The following is an 18,195-nucleotide window of genomic DNA, read 5'->3' as shown; positions in this document are numbered from 1 at the left end:
GCGAATCCTGGTGCAACACCCTAGTACTACGTTGGTACTGACTATCCTATCTACACAGTCAGTGTCTTTTATGGAATGTTTCGCTGCATCTAGTCCATTTAAGATCACCCGCTGGAAGGTTGGAAGGAAGTCATCTGGGACAGCTGGCAAAATGTCCGCCCCTTTGTCCCATGGTGCATCCAAATACCTGCCCAGGAGGCATGTTGTATGTACAGTTTTAAGGGCAACACTATCTGAGGAGAACATTCATTTAGCGAATGTCTCCATCCTCTTAGATTCTATGCCAGGAGCAGTGGTAGAGATTGCACTGGGCTTCAAGTGCTAGTGGATGTTTGACCCACCAGGCTTACGGAGTGGAGAGATGCAGCACGAAGACAAGTGTAGGTGAGCAGGCCTGTGCAGCTTGCTACCTGCCGATTAAATGGTGTCAAAATACTGGCTTTGCCAAGGTGCCTACCAGAATATCCGTCAGGGCCTCATTAAATGGGAGGAGAGGTTTCTAGTTGGACTGTGCTGGATTGAGAACCTCTGCAAAAACAATCTTGATTTCTTGAGTGTCTAGCGCAAGTCACGTCAAAAACCTCAGCCGCTTTCCGAATAACTGTTGAAAAGGAGGCAGACTCCTCGGTGGGTATAGCTGGATTTGGTGAGGAGGGGCCAATGTCTCAGGAAATGTCCAGACCACAGGCCTCCTGGAGGCTATCGAAAAGATTGCCATTTTGATTTTGGTCATTGTCATCAACACTTTCATATTGTGGGGCCAGTTCTGAGTGGGCATATAGATGAGTTCTGGGCTGGGGAGTACGGGTCTTTGAGCCCGATAAACCTCTTGGCTCGGTTTCCAGGACTGGTGATGTCAGCATCCGCATCGACGCACAAATTGGTGGCATGGTGTCGTGGGAGGGATTGTGTGTGGAACCAGGGACTGAGCCAGCACAGCCGAAGTCGAGGAAGAAGTTGGCCTCTGTTTAAAGTCAAGGGGCACAGTTGGCTTTGATAATGCATCCGTCAACTGTGAACCAAATGGAGGCCATCTCGGATCCACGGGCCGGAAGGTGCTCTCGGGGGATCCGGTGAGGCACTGAAAATCTGGTCCATGGCCATGTTTAGCTGTTGCAATGTTGCTGTCTGTTCAGTGCGGAGCTGAAACAGGACTAGTGTCGGAGTTGGTTCTGCTGGGGAGTGATTCTGTGTCCTAGAGGTGCCCGAAGTGTTGCGAGCTCCGAAAGGCAGGACAAGGGAGACCCATATTTTTAATATTTGTGCTATTTAACGGACTTCTTGGACTTGGTTGGGCTCCGTGACCTCGATGACGACTGGTCACAGAAGCTGCCTCTAGAGGGGGAGCGCGCCCGCGCTCTTGACCAGGATCACTTCTTCAGCTTGTGGAGTTCAGAGTTGAGGTAAAAAAGTCTGTCAGAAGTGAAAGGATTTGAGAAGCTCCGGATCTACAATGGCAGCTGCTGAAATAAAGGAACTGACATCAGCATATGGAGGTGGCACAGATATAGTAGCCCCGACGTCAAAGCTGGGGAGTGATAGACCTGAAACAGAGCTGCATGATGCCACCTACTGATCCACAAGGGATTTGTTACGAGCATTTCCAGAACCAATGAGGGAATTCACAATGTGAGGTGCCTCTATAAGAAAAGGAAACCAGGTGAAGGTTCTTTGCAACTCCATACAAGTCTTAGTTCTTTATAATCCCTTACGCCACAAATAGGACAAATTTACTTACCACTGGGCTTATTTGTAATGACCGGTGACCTCAAAGAATTAGCAGCGCCACAGGAAGTAGCTGAAAAACATAACAACATTGTCACACTGGGCCGTGCCAAGATTTATCAATGTTTGACAGCCTAGAAAGCAGATTAAGCTACTACCTCATCAGTGCTTTCACTACCACCACATACTATACCAAGATGTTAGGTGAGTGGTGTGTGAGCCTTCACAAGAACAAGATGTACAGCAAGGAACATAGCCACAAAGAACAATGTTCATATTGTTCGGAAGTTGTGAACTCTCTAGATTAACCCTTGGGCAAAGGGACCTCAAATTAAATTACTGTGAGGAAATAGGGTGTATTACATTGTGTGGTTTTGCGACCTCACTGTGTGATACACATACCAACCCATTTAGGACCAACAGATTTCGTTTGTTAAACATTTAGCTCAACCCAGGTGTGCTATGGTTTTGAGCAGATAGGCTTACACAAAGGAACACATGTAAAGCATTTAAACTACACCAAAACAATTGAAGACGAAATACACAAGGCACTCTACAAATCGAACAACCGTTAATAAAAACAGACTGTATTTTTATGTATTTCAAACACCAAATAGAAAAAGGTCCACTTGTACAGCCAATATGCTTTTTCCACTTAACTATGAACAAGCATTGGTCACATAAAAATGTTTTGAAGAAAAACGTGGGTAAGTATCCATGTGATTACCTTGAGTTACTTTAGGTGACAAACTTGAGCTGGAAGCCCGTCAGGGGGACTAGCAAGGTCCTCAGAAACAGTTACATCAAAGGAAAATGCAGTATTCAGTTTGCTCCAGGCACATTTGCCTCCTTTCCACGGACTCCTATGGAAGTGGTCCTGGTGAAAGGGAAACAAGATGCTCACAGATGCAATGCAGTTGACAGGAGTCTTCCTGCGGCTACTCTTCAGTTCACAGGCTTGTTGAAGTTATCCGAGCAACAGGGGTAAACGTCCTGCAAAGTTCTCTCTGTCTTCACAGAAGTTCAGTCGCCTGGTATCGCGGTCATGGCAGAAAAAGTTCTTAGACGTTAACTTGCCTTCTGGGTGACCAAGCAGCACTTCTACAACTGCCCCGGGTTCAGCAGACTCAGGGGCAACTTTGAGCTGCGGGTTCTGATCCCTTGTGCTGTACAGCAGTGAGGAGAGGTGGTTAGATATGGGCTGCCAACTTGCCCCAGCAGGCTTTTTCAGCTGTATGACCCTGTGCTGCAAACGGGTCAGCCAACTCACCCTTGAGGTCTCTTGCTTTAGCTGGGCTTGGGAAATGACTTCTCCACGAGCAGGACACAGCAAGCACAGTCCCTTCTCCTCTGCTACCCACCAGGTGCAGTCTATGAGGGTGCATCCTCTCTTTGTCAGGTACTTGTGCAGCAAGGCAGTCCTTCGCTCCTCTTCTTCAGTCCGTCAAGATCTGAGTTCTGGGTGCCAGTGGTGCCCTTTTAATGCCCAGAAAATGCCCTTAGCGTGGACACGGTCAGTAGCCAATGGACAACTGGGTTCCCTCCCTCTGAATGACAACTTCCTCTAAAGTGTGGCACCTGGCTATCCCAATATTCTCCATTCGGCCCACTTCCAACATGGCAAAACCCCTCTCTCAGCGTCCAGAGCTACCTAGCCCAATACAGAGGTGTGGCTATCAAGGGGGCTGCAAAGCCCTGAAAAAAAGTTGGACAACTTGCTTCCAGGCCTTGGCCCAAGTGCTGGCCTATCTGCGTACACAATAAGCAGCCCCTCTCACATATGCTTGCTACTTTCTCTTCAGAGGCGGCTTCCCCTTTGAAGCTCGCCTTTTGGGCCAACACCCTGTGCTGCTTCCTGCCACAAGGAATTAACACTTCCTCCAGTGGCAGGCTTCTATTGTTACCTTTTCTGGGAGTCATTTACCGTCTCCCCAGGAAAAGAGATGGCTGTCTGTGAGGACAGTCTTCGTGTGCAACCGTAAACTGGCACTGGATATCTTGGGCAACTAAAGTGGCAACTTCTAAAGTTGCACTTTACCCACCAGTGACTTTAAACTCAATTAAACTATTAAATAGGATTTAATGCCCTGATTCTTTTGACACCTTACAGTATCCACTCTAATAGTCCCAGTCAGAAGTTAGCAAGGCTGAGAAGTCAGCCTGTAACGCTGTACTCGCCTATGAGTTTACTAGTCTTACTACAGTATTAACGACAGTTGAGGGTTTATACTGCTGCAACAGGTAAAAGTACAAATTCCAACTGTTAATATACAGCACCCTGCGGTGATTTTTATAATCAAAAGGAAGAACTGTGTTTGCCATTACCTTAAATGACAAAGTCAAGTATGCAGTTTAAAAACGTCCTTTCATTCTGCAGTGGAAGGCATGTTTTACTTTGTCCCATTCAGCATGGCAAAACAAGTGCTGCAGTCCCTGAGGGGATACTCTAACTTACAGGCCCTGGGTACCCTTGGGACTTACAGGTAAGTTATGCTATGTCAATTGGGTATAAGCCAATTAAACACACACCATTTAAAAGGAGAGTGCATACACTGAGCCCTGATTAGCAGGGCTGAGAGCACTTCAGAGCCATTACAGCAGCACCTAGTAGTCAAAAGAAGGAAAACAGGGGGCAACGAGTGGCGGTGAAACCTGCAAAGAGACATTTCCATACATTTACATATAAATGGACAGGGGTGGTTTCACTGAATTCTCCAAGTACCCAGTAGCACCACCCAATTTGACTTAATCTCTTCAATCTCCCTTTAACCCTTGCCTAAAAGACTAACTCAACCAATGACCCTATTATATATTTTCAAACACCCATCTTATGTAAGGTAGACTTTCGAACAAGACAACTCTGCCCAGCATCCCTCAGAACTGCAAGATGCAGTGGCTATTAGAAAAATAAATCCTAAAATGAGCCTTACCTTCCTCCGGGAGCTCCCAGAGGGTGACCTAATCATTGGGGGGGACTTCAATGCGGTTGCACATAACACACAGGATAGGTTCCCGGTTAGGACGCACACCCCTGGTCCCTCACGCTTCAGCGATTTTCTGGAAGCTCAAGGATTGATAGACGTATGGCGAAAACTACACCCCACCGAACAGCAGTACACATATTACTCAGCAACACATAACAGTATGTCCCGCATTGATTACTTCCTCACCTTGGGCGGCGGCCTCCTTACCATAGACGAGGTGCAAATCAAACCCAGGGGCATATCGGACCACTCACCACTAACACTAACGCTATCATGTACGGAAAGGGCCCGTAAGCGGTTGTACCAGATACGCCCAGGGTATCTTGCGATACCGTCTGTGAGAAAGGAGTTGAAAAAAACGACTCAGTACTACTTTGCGGAGAATCAGGACTCGGTGGAGTCCCCCACGGTCTTATGGGAAGCGTACAAAACAGGTCTTAGGGGACAGGCTATTTCCACGATAGCGGGATACAAAAGCGAGAAGGGGAGGAACTCCTACAGTTGGAACTCGACCTAGCCGATGCGAACGCTGCACACACGGCGGATCCTACAACGGACACGCTACACTCCCTTCAACTCTGCCAAAAACTACATGACGACCACTTGAAACAGCGCGCGATAGAGTACATGGCAGCGACCGCGCATAAAATATACGATGTGGGGGACAAAGCGACAAAACTGTTGGCCTGGTTGGCGAAGAAGGAGGGGGGTAATCGGAGTATACTACAGATTGTGGATGACGACGGGCGAGTGCACACGAACCCGGCGGCAATAGTTGAGACGTTGGCAGATCACTTTCAAGGTGTATATACCCCTGAATTCGAAGTCACGAGCGAGATAGCAGTGGTGGCGCTCACTGAGGTGCCGACGCCTACTCTGTCACAAGACGCAGTAGACGAGCTCGACGCAGCCCTCACGGTGGAGGAGGTACAAGGGGCCATCAATATGATACATTCCGGGAAGGCATTGGGCCCTAACGGCATACCTATCGAATTGTACAAGTCAATGGCGGACACCTTGAGCTCGCCTTTACTGGCCATGTATGTGGATAGTCTTGACCGAGAGATCATGCCCCTTGAACAACGGCAGGCGACCATCGTGGCGATCCCAAAGCCGGGCAAACCGCCCACTGAATGCGGGTCATACCGCCCCATCTCGCTCATTAATGCTGAGGCCAAAATCTTGGCGAAACTGTTAACCACACGGTTGCAACCTCATCTCGCTCAGCTGATTCACCCGGACCAATCGGGCTTTATGCCACATAGAAGCACGGCACTGAACCTCCGCAGGGTGCACGGAGCAGTGGCGCGGGCGCCCTTGCTTACGGAACCGGCGGCCATACTCTCTCTCGACGCCAGAATGGCGTTTGATATGGTGGAGTGGAGGTATCTTTTTGCGGTGCTAGCTCATATGGGATTTGGTCCCAAATTCATCGCCTGGATCAGACTTCTATATAATGCCCCGGTGGCGCGAGTAACAGCGAACAGGCATGTCTCTCGTGAGTTCCCATTGCATAGAGGGACGAGGCAGGGATGCCCGCTTTCACCGTTATTATTTGCTATAGTCTTGGAGCCTCTAGCCGCGGTCCTTAGAACCACCCCACTCCTCAAGGGAATCACATGGAGGGACGACTGGGAGGACAGAGTGTCCCTCTACGCCGACGATATGTTGATTTATCTGACAGACCCGGAAAAGGGCATCCCAGAACTTCTCACGCTGTGTGAGAATAACGGACGGGCGTCTGGCTATAAGATCAACTGGGCAAAATCAGTGATATATGAGCTGCGGGGGCCCCCACCAATCATCCCAAGCGAATGCCAACTGGAGATAGCAGACATCTCATTTAAATATCTGGGAATACAAATAACGCGTAACGCTGCTGATTTCTACGACAGGAATCTACTGCCCCCCCTAAACAGACTAAGGAAGGATGTCGGTCATTGGATGACCCTCCCTCTGACACTGCTGGGGAGGGCAGCTTTAAATAAAATGATGGCGCTGCCCCGACTCTTATATGTGCTTGAGAATGCACCGAGTCTGGTGCCACCGCGCTATCTACGGAGCATCGCGGCGGTGGTGAATAGCTTGCTATGGGGGCAACGCCCGGCGCGCATAGCACATCTGAAACTCAACAGGAGCTGGTACGATGGAGGGATAGCGTTGCCCAACATACAATTGTATCACTGGGCGTCACAACTTAAAGTTATTAACCAGTGGCTACATGCCCCACAGGACGACCCGGCCTACCTGGCGGACAGAATACAGCTGGGCACACACAGCCTACTGGCTCCACTATACCACAAGGGACTAATGGGGAAACTAATAGGTCCGACCAAACACACGGTAACACTGTGGCATAGGGCGCAGAAGAGGCTTCAATGGGAGGGAGTTATAACAAAAATGACACCTTTGTGGGACACCAGGGCGTTGGGCCACCTGCGACGTACCAAAGGTTTCACCCAATGGGATATTATAGGCCTATCTACGGTGGGAGACCTATGGTCGAGGGATGGAGTGGTGCCATTCGCGCAACTTCAGCAGACCTACAGCCTGAGTCCTACCGAAACGTACAGATATCTCCAGATTAGGCATGCACTGCAAGCGGCGATACCAGCCGGAACTCAGATCGTAGAGTCGTCTCCACTAGAAGATCGCTTGCTCACTGATTTTATGCAAACACACGCCACCTCCCTAACATATCGTAAACTCCTGAATGACTTGCCAGACCCCCTGGATAAACTGAGGGAGACTTGGGTGGGCGAACTGGGAGACATGAGTGAATTGGAATGGAATATGGCTCAGGCGTCACCGAGGGAGGCTGGAATTTCCTCAAGGTTCAGATTGGTGCAGCTTAAGGTCCTGCATAGGGTATATTTCACTAGAACACTACTGCATAGATTACACAGGGCAGCGCACCCGTTTTGTTTGAGAGGTTGCAATGAGGAAGGCTCATTTAAACATACACTCTGGGACTGCTCGATTATCACCACATACTGGCGTCAGGTCTTCCGCACCATATCCCAAGCATTAGAAAAGACACTACTGCCCGACCCCCGCACATGCCTTCTACATATCTGGGGCCCTACAGACCTGACACGGAAGGATCAACAATGGGTCATTATAGGCCTCATGGTAGCCAAAAGAGACATAGCACAGAAATGGGGGGCGGTGGAGGCCCCGACGTTGGCCCTGTGGTTAAAAATATGGACATGCTCATGATAACTGAAAGAGCGGTATATAAACTGAGAGCCAACCCACGCAAGTGGAATAAGATCTGGACACCCTGGAACAAATACAGGGGCGACCTGTGTGAACCCCTGTCAGAGGACGAAGAAGAAAGTTCCGACGAGGACGAAAGGCAGGGGGAAGAGCTAGTAATTAGGGACTCACTCCACAATCCCGCCGATAAAACAATGACCGAGCTGGACGTGGATAGGAGAATAGAGAGGTCTCTGGTAGAGGGTAGGTAGGGAGGGATACCAACAATGGCCTTCAACGGTAACCTATATATTGAAAATAACATTATGTGTATGCTTTCATTCTACAGAGTCAAAAGTTATGTTAAGTTTTGTTTAAAAACATAAAAGTGAGATAATATATAAATGTATGTTGTTATAAGCCGATATATCCATATGATCACTTTGCCTGATCTGCTGCCGGACCTCGGGTTGTCGGCTGAATAGCTGTGTCACTTACATATAATACATGTTTCCACGAAAAAGCAGCCGGCCTTAGGGTTGTAGGCTTATAACTTTGTATTATTGGAAATTGTGAATAAAGATCTTACGGAAAAAAAAAAAATGAGCCTTACATACAACTCTTGAAAATTAACAACTGTCCAGCCTATAAAAAGTTCACCCTGTGGAAACAAGTCTCATTGCTCCTGTTGTCCTGGTGTAAATTTGGTGTTTAAAAACTGAGGGGCTGATTTAGAGTTTTGCAGAGAGGGTACTGTTACAGCGGCGACGGAGTACCTAGTGTGCCAAACTAAGACTCTGCCTGGCCTCATAAATAGATAGGCAGAATTTAAGTATGTCAGCGGTGGAGACTACTGTCTCTGACGCTGACATACTCCTTCAATGGCCTGACAGAGTAAGGCTTATGTAAAACTTGGCGATGCAGCAGTACACTCGATTTAGAGTGGGCAGCCAAATGGCCAGTTTTTACTGCCAGGGCAGTGAACTGCAAAATGCCCCCCCCCCCCCCCCCCCCCCAATACCATGGGAGGAAACTCTTATGGCGTGAGAGTCATTCATTTTTGTATTTTGAAAAGCAAAATCCCACTATGGGATTTTGTTTTGGGAAATATAAAAACATGATAAAACGTTGACATGCAGGTCCTTCATTTTGACTGTACCATCCTTCTAACAATGACAGGAACCAAAGTGACAGTGGTTCCTGCCAAGGTTAAGAGATGTTCGCTGGGCTGGCAGACATCTCTAAATTTAGCGTGCAGAGTACCCTCGGTATGAAAATAAAGGACTCTACCATAGCGAAGGATTTAACTCCTTCAATCAGAACCCAAATCACCCCTCAGGCCTGACTTAAAGTTTAGTGAACAGGTATGCGGTCGCAAATGTGACAGATTTCCAATCCACCTTATTACAAGGCCCATAGGATATAATGCATTTGTAATAAAGCGGACAGGATATCCATCACGTTTGTGACGCAGTAACTCCTCTGACAAACTCGGAATTAGGCCAGAGTGGTTAATTTTCAGTTTGGTGGATACCCTCCTGCTTAACCCACGCCATTGAAAGGTAGGGGAACCGCAAGGCTTCCAACAGCGGAGCCTCAGCTATCTCCGCCAATAGCAACCTTTAATCTTGAGGTCAGATCACAACCAAAGGCTCGCCAAATCAGAGTGGAAGTCAATCTGTTCTTTTTTGTATTTTGAAACTCATTTTATTTAGAAAGGATGTAGTGAGTAAAAAACGTGTTGCAAAGAATCATCTCAAATTGTAAAAACATTTCTACAGCCAAATTATAAACAACATTTGGATGCTGCTTTTGAGGCAATGGTTTGGCAGTCATTTATATTCATTTGAAGAAAACTGACATCACCAGCCAAAAACCTTTAACCAAGCTGATACAATACTGAAAAGGCTCAAAATGCAAGGCAAAATCTATGAAGGCTGACTTTCTCATTGCAAAGTCTTCTCGTCATCCCCACCCCGTTAATGGTTTACTCTGAACAAAATTAGCTTTAGATAAGCTTAAATGACTTCATCCTCCAGCGCTAGTTATCAATGGCAAATTTGCTGCCTGAGTTTCAGAGGTTTGGTCCCGTTCATAAAGTTGTTTGAAACAGGACTGCCCAGTAACACATGCTATGTATTCACTGATCTCAGGAGAGATACACTGTAAAACATTTTTTGCACACTGCGTTATTAACATTTATTATGCCTGAAAGGACTGTCTGCAGATGGTCAACAGGATAGCCAAAGGTTACATTTTTGTGATGAACTGAGGGGCCAAACAATGGTCACTACAAAATGTAAATCAACACCATAAAAAATATGGGAGAAATATGGGAGAATGTAATACGTGTTCTACTTTCTAACCAACATTTTGCAGACTTACTGAGGAATGTTAAGACTTCTTCAGTGAGTTGATAAACTTGTTCTGGATCAATGTTCTGGCAATTGGAGTTTTCGGGTACAGTTCCTTCTTTGCTAAAATGAGCAAAACAAATATACAATTCAGGACAATTGAATGACTGAAAACACACATAAACCTACAGGCTTAGAGAATGAAATACCACCTCGGAAATGAGAATAAGCTATGGAGTTTTTTGGGGTGACCCTATATTACACCTGTTGAGGGTGAATACAATTCTGATCAGTTTTTAATATGAGTCTTCACACACCTACATTTTAGACAAGAGTAGTGTGAACAAACGCGTTACTCTAGCATTCCTGAGGTCTAAATATTGCTTTGCACATTGTACACCTGGTGCAAACAGACAAAGCTAATCTGGCTAAAGGAAAAGGAGGGGCGTGGCCAAGATGGCGAGCTAGGAGGACGCGACCCTCGTGAGCTCCTGAAGCCCCGGAGCCCGCGCGCCGCCTGTTACCGCTGATCTCCCCCGGATAAAGCGGAATCTGGCGCAGGGAGCACTAGGAGACGCAGCGACGCTGCCTGTGAGGCCCCGGAACCCCCCGGTGTCCATCGGGAGCCTGTCCGACGTTCCCCGGCAGCGGAGACTGCTGCTACGGCGGAGGCCCGGGAGATCCACCCGACGAGACAGACCAGCGGGACGTGTGGGGGCACTGACGGGGCCACCGGAGCACCCGGGGGGGCTGCGCACCTTGCCTCGAGGAGCGGCGAAGAGACGGGCCGCGCTGGGCTTGCAGCCAACCAGCTGGCCTACGGAGTGCCGGACCCGGGGTGCGAGACTACGCGACCCCGGGGATCTGAGGAGCGGTGGGGCCTACCCCGAAATACGGACTTCTGCAGCCCGCCGCGGCGCCTCGCACTGAGGAGGGGGCTGGCGGAACGGGCTACTGGGACTTTGCATTGCCCTGGACTGCACGAACGGCCTGGGGGGGCCGGGGCACCTCTCCCCACTCTTAGAATTCGGCTGGTGGGCCTTGGGAGGCGCGGCTGCGCCCGGACTCAGTGCCCTGCAGAGAGAAGGGCCCCCCCTCTTTCGCTGACCCCGCGCCGGTCCGGAGCTAGGGCCTCCGGGAGCTGTCACGGGAGGTGTGGGGTTGTTGGCCGCAGGGGTCAATGACGCAGTTGCGGTGTGGAGCCTGCCTGCATCTTACGAACTAGTATCGCCTTGCCTGGCGGCGGGGGACCGACCGGGCCCTTTCGGACAGGCCTTCTGCCTTCGAGCGCTGCGACACCGCAGAGACGGTGTGGCCTGCCTGCCTTCCTCCCCTGCCACACTCCCCCTCGCGTTGGATCCGGGGGTACTTCACGCTCGGAGCGAGCGCTGCCACTCTCCTGGAGACGGTGACGAGGAGGTGGATCCGCGGCTGCTCCCGACCCACGACCTGCTGTAACGAGAAGAGCTGACGGACACCTCGTTGCCCGCCCTTCGCGGTACCTTCAGTGTCGCGACTTGTGCCTGGCGCCGCGATGTCGGGCAACCGTGGGGGAAAGAAGGGTGAACGCACTCTCCCTGACATGCTGAGCAGAGCCGCCACCCGGCAAGATAGACCCCAGCCTGCCCAGAGTCCCTCGTCTGGCTCCCGGGGGGCCGAGGGAGGGGAACCTCCGGTGACTCGTTCCTTTCTGGAGTCGTTGTTTGGCACGCTCAGGGAGGACTTCCAGGCGCTGAAACAGGAGGTGGCGGGTGAGGTCCGTGAGGTGCGGCGGGAGGTCGATTCCCTGGGAGAAAGAGTGACCGTTGTGGAGGAATCCAGCCAGGCTCGGGATGAAGAAATGGCGCATCTGCAGCAGGAGGTCCTGCGGCTCAGGGACCAGCAGATTGACCTCCAGGCCCACGCGGAGGACCTTGAGAACAGGTCCAGGCGCAACAACATCAGGGTTCGTGGCGTTCCATTCGGAGAGGAAGGGGAAGACGTGGCTGCGTACCTGGCCGACATGTTTCGCGAGATTTTGGAGGAGCCTGGGGACTTCCAAGTGCGGATCGACAGAGCGCACAGAGTGGGACCGCGTCGCCGGGCCTCTGCACCGGCCCCTGATATCTTGGCCTTCCTGCCGGACTTCCCCCTGAAAGAGCGAATCCTGCGTGAGGCTCGACGTCGGCAGCCGCTCACTTTCCGTGATCGCCCAGTGGCGCTGTTTCAGGATTTGTCGACTATCACCCTCCAAAAGCGCAAATCCTTCAAGATAGCCACGGACTTCTTGAGAGAGCATGACACGCAGTACTCCTGGGGTCACCCCTTTCGGCTCATCTTTCGCTGGAACGGCACTCTGCACCAGCTCCGATCTCTTCAAGACACCTGCGATGTATTGGGGATCACGACAGCTGACAGCGACACTCCTGCGCCATCCCAGCGACGCGTCACCCGAGATGGATGGCAGACTGTCCGCCGGCGACGGTCCTCTACTGTACCTGCGCGACCGCCCTCGCCGACAGCCAGGGCTGAGAGAGACAGCGCGGTCCTGGCGGTCTCCGGAGCTACAGCGCCTGGCGATACGGCCCTGACGGCCTGAGAACACTCCGGGGGGAGATCCAGATGGCCTCATCTTCATAGCAGGTGCGGGGGTTCCGGGAGGGAGGGGGTGGTGGGGGGGTGCTGAAGGTGGCTGGACGTCCACACGAACACACTACCACAGACTTGTCCATTAGGGGCTGGACTGGGACAATGTTCTTCGTTCTAGGGGAGTTTGATTGTTGGGGATGTTGGGGTACCGGGTGGGGTGGAGGTGGAGCTGGGTTGAGCTTGGCGGGAGGGGTTCGGGGCTGCCACGGATCCGGGGGTTTGGGGTTGGATGGTCGGGTGATGGTTCGGTTAAGGGTTGGTTGGAGAGAGCTTTGGGGAATGTATCGGGGTGTCCTATTTTCTTGCTGTTCCTCCTGTTGCTTGGCGCCTGGTGCACTGGGTTGTGGTTCCGATGATGCTGGGCTTCTGCCTTTATTTGGCCTTCTGCCACTGCTTCCCACGACAATTGTTGCTGACATAGCCACGTTGAGTGCTGCTCTTGTACCGCCCGTTCATGGCCCTTAAGGTAGTCACGTTGAACGTGAAGGGACTTAACAACCCAGTTAAACGCAGAGCGATCTTGTCCCTCCTTGAGAATGCCCAGGCGGACATCTGCCTCTTACAGGAGACTCACCTCTTGGCGAGGGATTGCATTAGAATGAGGTCACCGAAGTTCCCAGTACAGCTCTTCTCCTCGGGACCCACTAAAACAGCGGGGGTGGCTATCCTGGTCTCCAGTAAATTTAAGGGGGAGGTCCTGCACAAGGTAGCGGAGCAGAAAGGTAGGCTCCTAGCTTATAGATTCAAGCTGGGGGGATTGTTATTCACAGTGGGTTCAGTTTACAGCCCGAATGACCACCAAGACACATTCTTACACTCAGCCCTTGAACTCGTAGCGCCTACACCAGACAGACACATACTCCTCGGGGGGGATTTGAATATGGTTTTTGATTCGCTCCTGGACAGATCTGCACAACGCCGCCCGAACACCGGGGAATTCTCGCAGCTGAGTCGCTCCCGCCTCGGGGAACTTGACATGCACGACCTGTGGAGACGTTTGCACCCCACTGCCCGGGCCTATTCTTACTACTCCCATGCACACAGGACATATGCACGGCTGGATCACATTCTGGTTACGGGGCCGATGGCTGCGCTGGCGACGGCTTCTGACATTGGAGTGCTCTCTCTGTCGGATCATGCCCCGGTTTCGGGTTCCTTCCAGCTACCACCGGTGGCGCCCTCTCGAGGGGTTTGGCGCCTTAGAGACACACTGCTCCATAGGTCGGCGGTGGTGCAGCGGATCCGCACCGCGATATCGGACTACCGATCCCATAATGATAATGGGGATACGTCCTGCGCGACGCAGTGGGCGGCCTTAAAGTCAGTGCTCCGAGGGGAGTTCATCTCCATCTCGTCTGCAGAGAATAGGGACCGTCGGCTGAAACGGGAGGAGCTTACGACCCGGGTGCGGGAACTCGAACAGATGCATCAGCGTACTGGGGCCCCCCGGGTTTGGAGGCAACTTAAAGCGACGCGGAAATTGCTCTCCGCGCTAGATATGGATAGGGCGGAATATGCGGCGCTCCGCCTGAAGCATGCATACTACACTGGGGGCGATCGTTGTGGCCGTCTCCTAGCAAACAAGCTTCGGGTGAAGCATCAACGTATGCGGGTTGCGGAACTCTCCACTCCGACCGGAGTAGGTGTTAGGGAGGACCCTCTGATTGCGGAGGGATTCCGCCGATTCTACGCCGACCTATACGCAGGTGAACCCCCATCCGTGCTCGCGGACACTGACTATCTAGATTCCATTGACCTCCCCGCTCTCACCTCAGAGCAGGCGGAGTATCTGGAGCGAGATATTCGCCCGGAGGAGGTGATTGCGGCTATTTCCCGGCTTAAACAGGGGAAAGCCCCGGGTCCCGACGGTTACTCCCCGCTTTTCTACAAGACGTTCTGTCTGGAACTGGTCCCTCTGTTGACAAAGCTCTTTAACACCTTCGCGGAACCAGGCGCTATCCCTCCGGACCTTCTCAGGGCGACGGTGTCGGTTATTCCCAAACCCGGGAAGGATCGGACGGAATGCGGCTCTTACAGGCCGATCTCATTGCTGAACGTGGATCTTAAGCTTTATACGGGGATCCTGGCGACTCGCCTGGCGCAATATCTACCGGGACTGGTAGACCCGGACCAAGCGGGGTTTATCCCCGGTCGACAGACGGTGGATAACACTAAGAGGGTGGTGCATGTCCTGGAGAAGGCCTCCCGCGTCCCAGGGGAACGTATGCTTCTGTCGGTGGACGCAGAAAAGGCTTTCGACCGCGTCCGCTGGTCTTACCTTGAAGGGGTGTTGCGCAAAGTGGGGATTGGGGAGAAATTCCGCACGTTTGTCTTTAACTGTTATAAACACCCGACCGCGGTGGTGCGGGTCAACGGTTGTAGCTCCGACCGCTTTGAGATTGAACGAGGGACCAGGCAGGGGTGCCCACTGTCCCCGCTTCTTTTTGCCCTGTATATGGAGCCGTTCGCCCAGCGGGTCCGGCAGAACCCGAGAGTGACTGGCATCCGGATGGGTGGCTATGTTCACACCATCAGCCTGTACGCGGATGACGTGATCCTTCTGCTTGAGAACCCGAGAGAGGCACTCCCAGCCTGCGTCGCCGAGTTGGATGCTTTCGCCAGAGTAGCGGGTTTTAAAATGAACATGGGGAAGTCGTCGGCCCTGGACCTCTCCCTTTCTACGGCGACGCGACTCGACTTGCAGGGGCGCTTCCCCATGAGCTGGTCCAAAGACCTCATCCCATATTTAGGTGTCTTGCTGGCGCCTTCCCTGCCCGCTATGGTGGCGGCGAACTACACGGCGTTGAGCAGTAAGATAAAGGAGGAGTTGTCCCGCTGGAGCAAAGGCACGCTGTCGCTGCTGGGCCGGGTGGCTGCCGTCAAGATGACTCTTCTACCAGAGGTCTTGTACTTGTTTCGGGCGCTACCGCTTCAGCCACCAAAGGGTTGGCTTCGTCAGGCACAGGCGGATGTAGCCCGCTTTGTCTGGCAGGGTCGCAAACCCAGGCTGAAGAGGACCTTGTCTACTCTGGCTCCGGAGTCTGGCGGCCTTGGTATCCCCGATCTCCAGAAGTACTTTCAGGCGGCGCAATTGCGGTACCTGGTGGAATGGAGCAAGTGGGAATCTGACCGGCACTGGCTTTTTCAAGATCAGGCTGTGGCCGGTAGGACTCTGCAGGAGATACCCTTCATGCGTAGGGCGCACAGGCCCCCCAACCTCTACGCGTCCTTGGTCACTCGGGTCCCGCTTCGTGTGTGGGACGCGGTGGCCATCCCACGGGAGCTTACCACCTTCCCGTCGCCGCTTACGCCGTTGATAGGGAATCCTGACTTCCAACCTGGGATGGAGCCTGGCGCGTTCGCACACTGGCAGGCGACCAAGTGCTGCGCTTTGTTCCACATGTACGGCCCGGACGGGATCGTGTCGTTTCAGGACCTCAGACGGGATTATTGCCTACCTGAGACTGAACGTATGCGATATTTCCAGGTTCGTCACTGGGCATTGCAGACGCAGGTGAGGGAACTTGCAGACCGGAAACTTACGCCTTATGAGATGTGGTTGGCGACTCGCTCCTCGGATGTCAAGCTCGTCTCCGACCTTTATAAGCTTCTGCAACCCCCTGCCTTCCACATCCATAACCCGGGAAGGGATCGCTGGGAACGCGAACTGGGAAGAGCACTGAGCCACAGGGAATGGGACGACATATCTTATCGCGCGCGTCATTCCGCATACCACACCGGGCTCACTGAGACTTTCACTAAAATAACTACATATTGGTATTACACGCCTCAGAGATTGCACGACATGAATCATGGTCTCCCCGACACCTGTTGGCGTGAATGCGGCCAGACCGGGACCCTCACACATATCTTATGGGACTGTCCGTTATTAGGCCCATACTGGAAAAACATCCTAGATGAGATCGACCAATGTTTCGACATCGAACTACCTCGCCTGCCGGCCTATGTCCTATTAGGGCTGCCCAACAGGTTGATGTATCCCCTGAGGTCCAGGAAAGGCAGACAGATCGCAATTGCTCTAGGCTCAGCGATACAAAACATACTCATATTCTGGCGCACCACCACCATTCCCGACATTTCAGGTTGGCTGCATAGGCTATGGCATGTTCTGGGTATGGAGAAGCTGTCCCTCACGGTGGCGGGGGAGGTAGATAAATTTGAGGAGCTGTGGCACCCCTTTCTCGCTCTGTTACAATCGGAGTTCAAGGAGATTAGTTGCCCCAGGTACCTCAGGCTCCTGCGCTTGACTTCCCGGCCTGGTCCGCAATCTTAATCACCCTAATGGTTGCCTGCATGATGGGAGGCGGGTCTATTGCACTGTTGATGAGGGCATGTGACGTTGAACTGGCACATCACCACCCGGGGGGGGTGGGAGGGGGAGGGGTCTCCAAGGGAGGCGGGGGGTTGTTTTGTTAAGGGGGGGGGAAGTTTTTGCGTGTCAATCGTCACCGCTTGAGTGCCTAGCTTGTGACCCCGCCGCTTGTTATGTATGTACGGTTTGCATTTTTGATGGCGCTCGTGCTGTGGGGTCCCTGAATGGCATCTTTGTGACGCTGAGTTTCTTTTGTTTGTCTTGTTTTATATTTCTGCAATAAAATGCTTTAAACCTAAAGGAAAAGGAAACACTACTTATCAATACCACCAGCTCAATGTTTTTTGGAGAAATGTCCTCTGGGAGGCTTGACAAAACTGTGCCGTCCTGCCCTGCTAGTTGTTTTGGCATGCCCTGTTTTTTCACAGTCAACCTGTATCTGGACCTTGAAAAGGCCTTGTAGCACCAGTGTAGTGCAGATGTATTGTCAATGGCTACACTTTGCTGATTGTGGCCTCTTCACACACTGGGGGCAAGCCTTTATTCCCTAGAAAATACCCTCCTGCAGTAACCAGTGGGAGATGAGGAGCTGGAGTGCCCAGCAAGAACAGGTGCAGTCAATGACCAACAGAAGACCTGCAAAATGCCAAGTTGACTGTGATGAAAACATTGTGTGCATGAAGTGTAGGGATCCTGAAATATATCTTCTTGAAAGATTATTGACTAAATCATCTTGAATAATTTTATTATTAAGAAAGATATAAAAGATGACATGTTTTGCTCCTGGGTATTACCCGTATTTATCAAGGTGAAGTAATAAAATGATTCAACTTAACCTTCTTAAATAAAAATAATTTCTTATTGCGTCTAGATGCTTGTTGAATACAGCAAATTAGCTATAGTGAAATGTGTCAGTACAAGTCTGATGACAAGGTGATTTGAGACAACTCCCAAATGTGAATGCAGTGCTCTT

General features: G+C 51.5%; 1 protein-coding gene across 5 annotated transcripts in view; it reads right to left on the bottom strand.

Annotated features, from left to right (window-relative positions):
* LOC144762305 (exportin-5-like) overlaps positions 1 to 18,195 on the bottom strand; it is a 2,106,094-nt gene that overhangs the window by 728,238 nt on the left and 1,359,661 nt on the right. For all 5 annotated transcript variants that reach the window (XM_078647454.1, XM_078647456.1, XM_078647455.1 and 2 more), the window contains exons 26-27: positions 10,293 to 10,384; positions 1,739 to 1,798 (exon numbers count right to left, since the gene is read on the bottom strand). In XM_078647454.1, coding sequence (XP_078503580.1) covers positions 1,739 to 1,798; positions 10,293 to 10,384 — 152 coding nt within the window. The remainder of the gene's footprint in view (positions 1 to 1,738; positions 1,799 to 10,292; positions 10,385 to 18,195) is intronic.

The sequence above is a fragment of the Lissotriton helveticus genome, chromosome 6 (genome assembly GCF_964261635.1).
Source record: "Lissotriton helveticus chromosome 6, aLisHel1.1, whole genome shotgun sequence".
In the NCBI taxonomy this organism is placed as follows: domain Eukaryota; kingdom Metazoa; phylum Chordata; class Amphibia; order Caudata; family Salamandridae; genus Lissotriton; species Lissotriton helveticus.
This window is presented reverse-complemented; position numbering and strand designations above follow the sequence as displayed.